Source organism: Sphaeroforma arctica (genome assembly GCF_001186125.1).
Source record: "Sphaeroforma arctica JP610 unplaced genomic scaffold supercont1.1827, whole genome shotgun sequence".
NCBI classification, from domain to species: Eukaryota; class Ichthyosporea; order Ichthyophonida; genus Sphaeroforma; species Sphaeroforma arctica.
The window spans coordinates 1-10,983 of NW_014038731.1; the positions used below are offsets into that span (position 1 = coordinate 1).

Sequence of the window (10,983 nt, forward strand, 5' to 3'; positions counted from 1 at the left end):
ATATATATATATATATATGTATATATATATATATATATATATATATATATATATATATATATATATATATATATATATATATATATATATATATATATATATATATATATATATATATATATATATATATATATATATATACCAAGAGGTGTATTGAAGTACATTGATTGCAAGTTTGAGCTCGGCTGGGAGTTCACGATTGTCTCCAGAATTGTTAGCAAGGTGAGAATGTTTACGTATATCGATGGGCTAACAAATTTATTTGATACCCAAATGGTTATTGAACCAACGTAGGTGGGTGGCCTACATAAAATATGTCTATGTAACCTTTTTACTGGTTACTTGATTAAGATTGTAGATCGGGTCCCCAACGTTCATCCTTTCCCGTTACATCTTACTATGTGGACTCTCTATAGCTGCTGCGAAAGCTTACATCATACCCATTAGTGACTCTACGATATCCGCACAATTAGACATTGTAAATTGTGGGAAGACACCGTCAAGGCCTTCGGTATCCTTACTAGAATCCGTGTCCAGTCCTAGAGCCTTGCCAGCGTCTCCCAATTGGTCCACGTAACCGATCACCAAAGCAGCAGTGGGCTGAGAAGCATCAAATGCTCCTACAGAAACAAACGGACCCGTGCCGGAGTTGATTTGGAAGTGCAAGCTGCCACTTGGGAAGAAAAACGTGTTTCCCACGACGACGTGTTGTAAGGTCAACTTGTTATCTCCTACACCGTAAGTTCCGATAATACCCTGTCCCTTGACTACTGTTTGAAACTCTGTTGCGCCAGCATGCACATGAGGCGCGACCGCGCCGCATTTTTCGAGACGGAAAGCAACTGTGCTCATGCCCACACCATTGATATCGGGCCAGTTTCCTTTAGCGCCCCCTCCCAATGACGTAGGCATATCGTTGTCGCCCACCGAAAACTTCAAACCTCCACCGGGTCCAGTGAGCTGTGGCTTGTTCAGCATGAAATCTTTATCGAAAGCCTTCTCGGGAGCAACGAATGCGCTGACGGAATTAATAATGCAGCTACTGGCCAGAACCAGGATAGCTAAGGTGCTTGTTGATGTCTTCATTTTAGTAGATATGGGATGTATTTCCTTCGCTGTATCAACAATTTAAATTATTGCTTGGTTGTGGATGTGTGAAAAGCAACCGTCGAGGTGTTATTTATACCAATCCGAGTTGGTTACCCCTTTTACAAACTCGCAAGGGCTACTATCGGGAAGCGACTATTGTATACGCAGCATCCAGCCATAGCTTCAGCAGCAGTCCATCGGGGGCAGTAGTACAGAAAGCTCTAAAATCAATAAAATCAATAAAATCTACAATCTGTATAAATATTAAAAAGTCCAAGAAGGGTACGCCGTCCAAGAGAAACCCCTAACGAGACTCAAATTCATTGGAGGGAAGAATACATGCTCCAAGTTGTACCTGTCTACTGTCAGTTTATCTTTCCACCGTATGACAATTTGGTTGGACACTGCCTATCGCACATACACGTATATTTGTTGTGATAGTTGTGATAGTTGTGATTGTTGTGATTGTTGTGATTGGTGTGAATGTTGTCGTCTTGTCGATAGAGAGCCGTGATAAAATTATATATAAAATTGCATCTATTTTTATTATTTCTAGACTTGGCAATTTATGCATGCGGCCATGTATTCATGATGCTCTCATTGTACTGAGGCGGCGAGGCCTGAAGGCTGAAGGCTTAGGGCCTGAGCCCTGGCCCCTAAGGCCTTGAGCTGCCTAATTAAATACCAGTCACTAACTCTGAGTCACTCAGCCAGACTCGCACTCTTGGTCTCTAAAGTCTAAAACTCTAAAGTCTAAACACTGTAAACGCTTATAAAAACAGTCTGTTCCAATTCGTGACTTCGTCTTATTTTTCAAAACAATTATAGGTACATATTATGAATTTATGATAGATCGAACGACTCTATAAATGATTGTTCAATTTAGGAGGCTATGCAATGATTTGTATTTATTTTAAATATAGCTGTACACAATACTGTTTTTATTTATTTAGATACAGTCATACCTCTTTATATGTCCAGTTCTCGAGATTGGCAAATATTTGGACATATAAAGAGGTAAGACAAGTCTGGGTCAGTTTCATACCATCAGGTTCGGGGTCCAACCTATGGGAGTATGGGTCACACCAGGAGGTATTCTAGGCGCTCTCATTAAATACCCCTTTCGTGACGCTCAAGCCCTGACTTACACTAAAACCAGCTTCTCTAAACCTTATTTACCGACCCACTCAATCAAACGCTTCTCGAACTCGTGATGTGTTCCTCTCCTTTCTCGATATTTCTTTTTGCATGCACCTCATAAGACTGACTGAGTATGTTCTCTCCAGACTCCATGAACCTTCTTATTGTTTTGATACTGACGCCGAATGATACATGCGCTACCCGCACGGCCTCCTTAACTAAATCCTTACGATAGCTGTCTTTCCATGATAGGTCTAAGCTGTATCCCGCTTTCTGGATTGTACGCACGATGACACCTTTAACTTTGTTTATTAGATTGATTCTTTTTGTTGTATTGGAGCTCACATTTGATAATACAGTCTGTTTATATGTTTTCTTCTTCTTACCAAAGTGAGCTTATCTATCGTTGTAGGTGCGTTTTGTGTCAATTCGTCTGGCTCTGTCTGTCTGTTATTAGTGAAACCAGACTCCCACATGTCATCCGGTGGCTGGCTCTTATCTGTAGACAGGCAGTAACCGATTGAATTTGAGCCATACCCCTCACCAAGATGCACGCCACAAAAGGCATGCATACTTCGATCGCAACCAGCACATTTATATACACCACCCACTGGGTGCGTTGTAGTGCATTCTTTCGCACAACAGCGTTCACCACTAGAAGTGTCTCCCATCAGGATCTATTGTAGTACATACTCTAGTGGATGTATTATAGATAAAGCTACCGCCAAGCTAAGGTGAATGGTGAAATATTCACACATGTAAAAACTTTAATAATAAAAAAGATACATATACGAATGACCCCTGAGTCTGAGTCTCACCGGCCCTCTGACGATCTGACCGCAGTGACCGGATGGCCGGAGCACTATGATGAACAACACAAATTTAAAGAAGAGCAATTAGCTCCCAATCAGTGATATTAATAGTCGACGTCCAAGAGCAGGCTGCAGGACCGGTCTAAAAAGACCTGACTCATTTATAGGGGGTTGGCCAAAATAGAAATTGTACATATAATGAGGTAGACACCTTAAAGAGGTGGACATATAAAGAGGTATGACTGTTCTATATTTTTAGATCTCATTCAGGGCCCCAGGGCCCAGGCTGACAGGCTCTACAAGAACCCAAGACCCCAAGTCCCATACAGCCAAGGAGATCTGATTTAGGAGGGCCAAGACTATTTACATACCAGGAGCCCAGGAGTCCAGGACTGTACATACTAATTATTGTACATACAGTATTTACGGTTACCACTAAAATATGTACTCCAGACTCCAGTCCCTCCAGAGTCCAGACTCTCCAGTCTCCACTCTCCAGTGGTTAAAAATGAATATTTACTTATTTGTTCATTTATTAAAAAAAAAACAACAGTTTATTACGATATAAGAAAAATAGATAAACTGGGTCTGGAGCTTCTTTACTTAAAAAAAACAATTATAAAAAACGTATGTATGTTCAGTGTGTCCAAAACTTGATATAAGAAAAATAGATAAACTGGGTCTGGAGCTTCTTATTTTTTAAAAAACAATTATAAAGAACGTATGTATGTTCAGTGTGAGTGTATGTATTTACACCAAATATTTAGAAAAAAGAAAGTATTTCATATGTTACATAAATATTTACTCTAAATTTTGTTTCAAGCCTTCGGGCTTCGGGGCTTCCTTCCGTTAAAACTTTTATAAATCGAATGTATATACGTTTACATTCCTTTTTTCTTCTATATACGGTCCTTTGTATTCTCATAGGTGCACCTCGAAGGTCCAAAAGTTTAAAAGTATGTACCTTTTCATAATACGAGCCAGTCCTATAAAGAGAACTTTTAAAAAAGTATGTTCATACATAGGCCCTTAAAATCACATAATAAACGTTATATTTTGTTTTTAAAGAAAGAAATGAATAAATATGCGTTTACGTTCAACTTCTATCCCGTACCCCCATAAACTTACGATGTCATCAACTTTTATTATTATTTATCATCCTTGTGAGCCCTGAGCCCCTGACTCCCAGTCCGTGAGTGAGTGAGGGAAACCGGAATTCCTCCAGGCCCAGGGCCAGGGACGCCAAGCTGCAGCTTGCAAGTCTGCAACGAGGTTGCAACACGAATACTAGATCTTATGTTCAATTTATCCAGTTTGGTTGGTGGAGGCAATACACAGCAGGTGGGAGCAAAGCTTTGAAATATAAAGCAAGATGTAAGATAAATACGCGAAATATCTCTTGAGTTTCTTTTTACAATTTAGCCTCCTGACTCCCGAGTCCTGAGTACTGAAGTTCTGACTCCTGAGTCCTGAGTCCTGAGGGCTGAGGGCCCGAGACTACGTAAATTTTAATGACACTGTTAAAAAAATACTGTTAAAAAATAGTTCCTTGCTCGGCTGCTCCGTTTTCGTATATTTTTTCAAAACAAAACTCACTGCAGACACATTTCGTCGAATTTTGAATTTTCAAGTTTCCTTGTTTGAGTTATATCATTTGTATGTACGTAGTACAAAGTAAATATATACAAGTAAAAGCAATAGTCACGTTCCTAAAACAGTATCATCTCTGAAATGTACTCCAATAGTGTGCTATATACTTCGCAGTGCATAAGGAGTTTTGAACCCCCTGATCGGAAATACACAACTTCAACGCAAGACAAACCGCTAGCGGGTGATTTTACTTTTAGACAGCTTGTATGGCCTTTATAAGAAAGATGTTGATTGTATCATCCAGTAATACTGTATCCTTAAGAAGCTATTGTGTTCGATATGAAGAAGAAACAAGGCGAATTGAGCTCGCAACCTGATATGACAATTCTAAAGGGTTACCATATTTAGACGAAGTATATGCCAATACCTGAAGGCCGAAGCCTATCGGGTCGTGTGGCGTCATAATATCACATGGACCGTTGAGCACACGCCGCAATGTCTGCAACTGGCAGTATAAATACAAGTACCATCTCTAATACATATTCTTAAAACACAAAATAAGTAAGTATCAACGCAGCTGAACAAGATGAAATCAACCAACTGTACTGTTGTGATCGCAGGTCTTCTGAGCGCCAGTCTGGTGATAAACTCAGTCGTCGGATTTGTAGCACCTGAAAAGGCGTTCGATAGTGATTTCATGCTGAACAAGCCGCAGCTTACTGGACCCGGTGGGGGCTTAAAATTTTCCGTCGGAGATAACAATAAGCCCAAATCTTCTGGAGGCGGCGCACCAGGAAATTGGCCCGACATCAATGGTGTCGGCATGAGTACGGTTGCATTTCGTCAAAATGAATGTGGTGCGGTTGCACCTCATGTACACTCCGACGCATCTGAATTCCAAACAGTAGTTATGGGTGAGGGTATCATCGGAACTTACGGAGTAGGAGACAAAAAGCTAACTTTAGAGCACGTCACTATGGGCGATACATTCTTTTTCCCCAGAGGCAGTATGCACTTTCAGATAAACTCTGGTACACATCCATTCGTATCTGTAGGCGCATTTGACGTTTCTCAGCCCACAGCTGCTTTGGTCATCGGGCTTGTGTCTCAATTGGGAGATGCCAAGAAAGCTTTGGGACTCGACACAGATTCCAGTAAGGATACCGACGGTCTAGATGGAGTATTCCCACAATTCAAGATGTCGAACTGCGAGGAGGTTCTTGAAATGTTCATGGACATGATATAAATTACATAATATGGCGAAATAGACAGTTGTTAGAACAGTGTATGATGACGAGCATTTGATACACTCATTAATCATATAACTGGACTTTTAGAAGAAACATCAACGCAAGAACTTATTAAAAAATATAGACTATGTTGTGTATGGTAACCGCCTCATTGCGAGTGGATGCTACTCTCCTATTACGAAAGTGTTGAGGAAATCTTCCGAACTAAAGTGTTGCTCATTTTTTATACTTAAAATCGAAAATTCATTGTTGTAGAAAAGGTGTCGTATCTAGTCCGGACTTATAGTTTGCAGGGCTATAGTAGACTTCTTCGCATATTCCATGGAACAAAGACCAATCTTTATCGAAGGGTGTCGTATTCAGTCCGGACCTATAGTTTGTATACCTATAGTAAATTTCTTCACCTGAATGTGCTGTTCATGGTGAACCAAGAATTTTATATAAAAGTGGGGTTTAACACAATGACAGCAAATGCGGTCCTTTGCTTTATCATCAAAGTATATTTCAACGTCAGCGAGCAATGTTGTATATTCCATCTTATACTAGATTAGTGGTTTGTACTTATCATAGACTTAACTTATATTGAAAAGGTGTCCTATTCAGTCCAGACCTATAATTTGCGGGCCTATAGTAGACTTCTTCGCATGTACCATGGATCTAACACGGATTTTTATCGAAAGGGTGACGTATTCAGTCATACGGACCTATAGTTTGTAGACCTATAGTAGATTTCTTCACCTGAATGTGCTGACAAGTTGAACTTTTCAAGGTATACTAGGAATTCAATAGAAAGGGGGGGTTTAACATAGTGGCAAATGCGGTCCTTTGCTTTATTAGCAAAGTATAATATTTCAACATCAGCGGGCAATGTTGTATATTCCATGTTGTACTAAACTAGTGATTTGTATTTAGCCTAGACTAAATTTTATCTAAAAGGTGTCGTATTCAGTCCGGACCTATAGTTTGCAGAGCTATAGTAGACTTCTGCGCATGTGAGTTCCACCTTGTACTATTTAAAAAGTGTATCCCAATAGAAAAGGGGACAAGTTATGCAATTGTCACATCAGTGATTAGAATATGTACGTTTCAAATCATCTGATCTCTGACTATTAATGCGGAATTTCTATGCGTAGTATGTATGGACAATACCCACACAAAATCCAAGTTCCCATATCTACATGTTTTAAGCTGGTAACACTTTCATTGATATTTCTTTGTCGACAACCACAATAAAAGCCTTGTATGTTGCAAATTGACAATTGTTCAGGAGGTTGACGGATGATCATGTCTTGATTGGGTATTGTTTGAAGTACATCACGATAGCTTCTAACAATTTAAAATGGCTCTTAACAGTTTTAAAGGAACATGAATGTGAACACAAGGTGTCTACGTTAGTGCACGGTTCAAAATTAAATAGGTAGAGCAGATGGATTTTGAATCTAAAAGAACACTGCAAATCCATCAATCTCATGCTACCATATCATTGCATTCTAGAAACGTCTGCATAACTGAATATCTTGTCAAAACTTTATATCACTATAAAGTAGAAGAGTCTGCGTTAGTGCACGGTCCATAATTGAGTAGATAGAGCAGATGAATTTTGAATCTAAAAGAATTCTACATATTCAACAATCCTATGCTATCAATCCATTGCATTTTAGAAAGGGCTGCTTAATATTACACCATAGGTTGAAGGACTTCACATTATCTGCTGATACCATGTGGTACAAGTTGATACGGGCTTTATATCTATCCGACCATATCAGCACCTTATTGCCTTATTGGTCATTTTTCAATTCACTCCAGTAATAATTCCCGGAGTGGTATAAACATTACTATATTTGCCAATATCCAGCTCGGCACTCTCCGCACTCAACAACGTACAACCTTCGTATGACCGACTGGATAAGAGTGTCCGGGAAAACAGCTCTCAAAGCATATCTGATATCGCTCGCACAACTATACACTAAAACTGACTATTAATGTCGTATATAGAATCAAACAATTCACTTTCAAGTCTTTATTTAAAGTTCGAACTTCTCATCTCGATTTTTTCGCGATATGTACATTTGTCAATGGTTTGTCCTGCGCCTTTATATTTCCGCCAGCCTTTACACTGGCAGAGATCCTCCTTATACGTATTGAACGAAAGTTCGTCATCTTGACGCTGCAGCCTTTTGATATTTAGTATTGGCGTAGGTAGTGGTATATATTTACTCCGGTTTCTGGATGTGTATTATTAGTGAATGCACTCATAACTGCATGTTCCTCGTACATTATAGGACACTTACACCATAATCAGACCTATATCCACAGCGAAATAAGGAATGGCATCGTACATTTGCGTCAGTGAATTCTCGCACAATATATATCTGAATTATGTCAGCGGTGCAGTTATAGCTATATATCGCCATCTCTCCTGGTGCTCTCCGTAACCTCGAACCGGTTCGACACAATTCATCGGAATGAACGATGGGGCAGGTTAAGATATAAAATTAATTTTGTCATCATCAGCATAGATTGTATTTCAAGTCGGTCTGCCAGAATTTGCGATCAATTCTTTGGCAGATTCGTTGTTCTCCTGGCAAATGTCTCATACATCCCCCTCCCAATCAGAATTGTCGGTACTTTCTAGATGTTCCGAGCTGATTAGTGTGCAAAAGGCAAGCGAACAATCATGAATATTTCCACTTAGCTTTCATTTATCCTCCCGGGCCTTGTATAGAAGGCAAGTGAGCACAATATACCCCAACAAACACTGAATATCGGACTATCGCGATATGATGATGTAAAAAGACTTATATGTTGTAACATAGAACTGTTCAGAGTATGCCACTTTCAAACAACTCTGTAGAGCAGAGAACAAGTGCTACGTTGAACCCTACTTACTTTACGTGCTTGAACTTCTCGAAGCCCTTGCTAAGGTGCTCCACCAACGTATTCGCCGGTTTCGCCCTATCTTTCAGCGTTGCGATGCTGCCACCGGTTGTCAGTCGTCCAGCGTAATTGAATGTGGAGCCCTCTGAATTGCAGGGCTTAAGTCTCGCGGCGTCAGGCATGCGACCTCTTCGCTTACCTAGAGTGATACTAACATCTGCACCGTTCTTGATGATGGATGATGTATTCAGCCCGTCAATCTGGTCTGCGAGGAGCAGTATTATTTTTGATCAGCTGCTGAGAAGAGGCTCTAAAATGGCCGCTTTTCTGCAATCAGCCACAGCTTAATCAAACAGGGTTTAACAAATATACAGTACATTGATATAACGTGGCCATAATATCCTGTCAAAGAGAAAGCATAGAGACCGCAATGATTGCAAAGATCGTATCCACAGTTACGAACATTATGTGATGTACACGAGCTCGTAAGAAAAATTTGCTGGCCCGCACATACTTACCAGCCTTTCCTTGAAGTCGGAGCGTCAATTCAGCCTTCAATTTATTTTGTCCTGCCTGCGGGAACTTGTCTGTCAGTACATCATTTTTCTTACCTCCGGTTACAGGAACTGCGCCTGAAGTCATTAAAGCGACCGGGCGTGGAGCTGCGCTGCGGGGAGGAGGTGGTGGTGGCGGCGGCGGTGGTGGAGGTGCCTGCAGAGTCGGATACAGAAAGTATAAGTGGGATGTTTGCACCTCGATAGAAAGAGTATGCTTCAGAGAGACTACGCCCACAAACATACAATATATGGAGGTACAGTTAAGGTACGTTGTCGTTTTTGTATTTCAGAGGCCCTCCAGGTTTTATCGATATTATGTACTGAAACGGAATTCACACGCATACACAAGATACTGCGAGTGGGGATGATGTATTGAACTAGTGCATAGATAAATAAACAGCAAAGCAAACAGTCCAGTATGCATACGCTTTTGTAAACCAATATAGTATACTCTCTTAGATGAGCGCACATGTTTTGTGCTTGTCCACAGCCAACGACACAGACCTGTTTTGGTTGCGATGCGATTTTAATATTATAGCGGGTAGCTTGAAATTTCTTGACGAATTTATCCGTTGATTGTAACTCCATATCAACTGCACTGGCGACGTATTCAGACTCTATCAGCTTTTGTGTAATCTGCAACGTGAGAGCAACGAGCAACGTTGTGATGTGATCAGTGTTCCGATACATGTGTGTGTCCACGCAACGATAGAATAGTGTGTACTTCACGAATCAGCACTCGTGCATTCCCATATGAAGCCTGCAGCTGCCGAATAGTAGATATACACATACAATTCTAAGGACGGGGATGCGCCTGCTGCCCACGACAATTGCAGTAACCGCTGCTCGTACAACAAGGTATACACTCATGGTATACCATTGGGCCATATCGTACGCGGAGGTGTACTGTTGATGAAATGCAAAATTAGTATAAGTCAAAGCGCTATAAAGGCAACATGTCATTAATCAATATAAGACATGTGATCAATACCATGCCATTGCGCGCTCAATTAGTGTATATAGAACACATTCAGTGCAAAACGTGGTGCCTGTTATGCACAGAAGTGTGATAGAATTGAAATTCAATAGTCAGCAAATCCGGTAACAACGACCAAGAAACTACAACTATCTATTTGCTCGTATGGATGTTGGGATCTAACTGGCTATAACAAACACAGGTACGCTAAATTCATGTCACTGAGTCATGCTGTATTTACACACAATGCACTTTCCACCAATGATGTGAGGTATCAATCGCATTTCAAAAAGAAATCACAATACACTCAACTCTTATTGATTCTAATAACGCCTACTTCGCGGTACGTAAAAAATATTCGCTGGTGCATTCATTGTCGGTCATTATGGTAATAAGATCCCAAAAAAAGCTGTACAATGCGTTCAGTATTCGGCATGCTTTCGCGAGTATGCCTAGTGTATTTCCTTGTGATCGACAGCTGTTGACGCAAACATAGTATATATCATAAACTCTTATCTTCAGCTTCATTTAATATTTGTGGTATGCAAAAATGATGATAACTACTGATATATAGACATATATATAATATATAATATATATATATATATATATATATATATATATATATATATATATATATCTAGTAGTAGTACGACACCGACCACACACACACACACACACACACACACACA

The 10,983-nt window shown here is 40.1% G+C and overlaps 3 protein-coding genes across 3 annotated transcripts; 1 reads left to right on the forward strand and 2 right to left on the reverse strand.

Annotated features, from left to right (window-relative positions):
• Window positions 1-245: 245 nt before the first annotated feature.
• Window positions 246-1,114, reverse strand: SARC_11697 (hypothetical protein). The gene has a single exon (XM_014294209.1). It carries the CDS (start codon window positions 1,084-1,086, stop codon window positions 430-432), a length of 657 nt encoding a protein of 218 aa, XP_014149684.1. The 5' UTR covers window positions 1,087-1,114; the 3' UTR covers window positions 246-429.
• Window positions 1,115-5,217: 4,103 nt separating this feature from the next.
• Window positions 5,218-5,877, forward strand: SARC_11698 (hypothetical protein; the record flags this gene model as incomplete). Its single annotated transcript, XM_014294210.1, has 1 exon — window positions 5,218-5,877. One exon carries the CDS (start codon window positions 5,218-5,220, stop codon window positions 5,875-5,877), a length of 660 nt encoding a protein of 219 aa, XP_014149685.1.
• Window positions 5,878-7,886: 2,009 nt separating this feature from the next.
• SARC_11699 (hypothetical protein) lies at window positions 7,887-10,222 on the reverse strand. The gene is made up of 5 exons (XM_014294211.1): window positions 10,108-10,222; window positions 9,820-9,951; window positions 9,277-9,469; window positions 8,771-9,023; window positions 7,887-8,526 (listed from the first exon to the last, which is right to left on the reverse strand). Exons 1-5 carry the CDS (start codon window positions 10,201-10,203, stop codon window positions 8,475-8,477), a joined length of 726 nt encoding a protein of 241 aa, XP_014149686.1. The 5' UTR covers window positions 10,204-10,222; the 3' UTR covers window positions 7,887-8,474.
• Window positions 10,223-10,983: the final 761 nt, after the last annotated feature.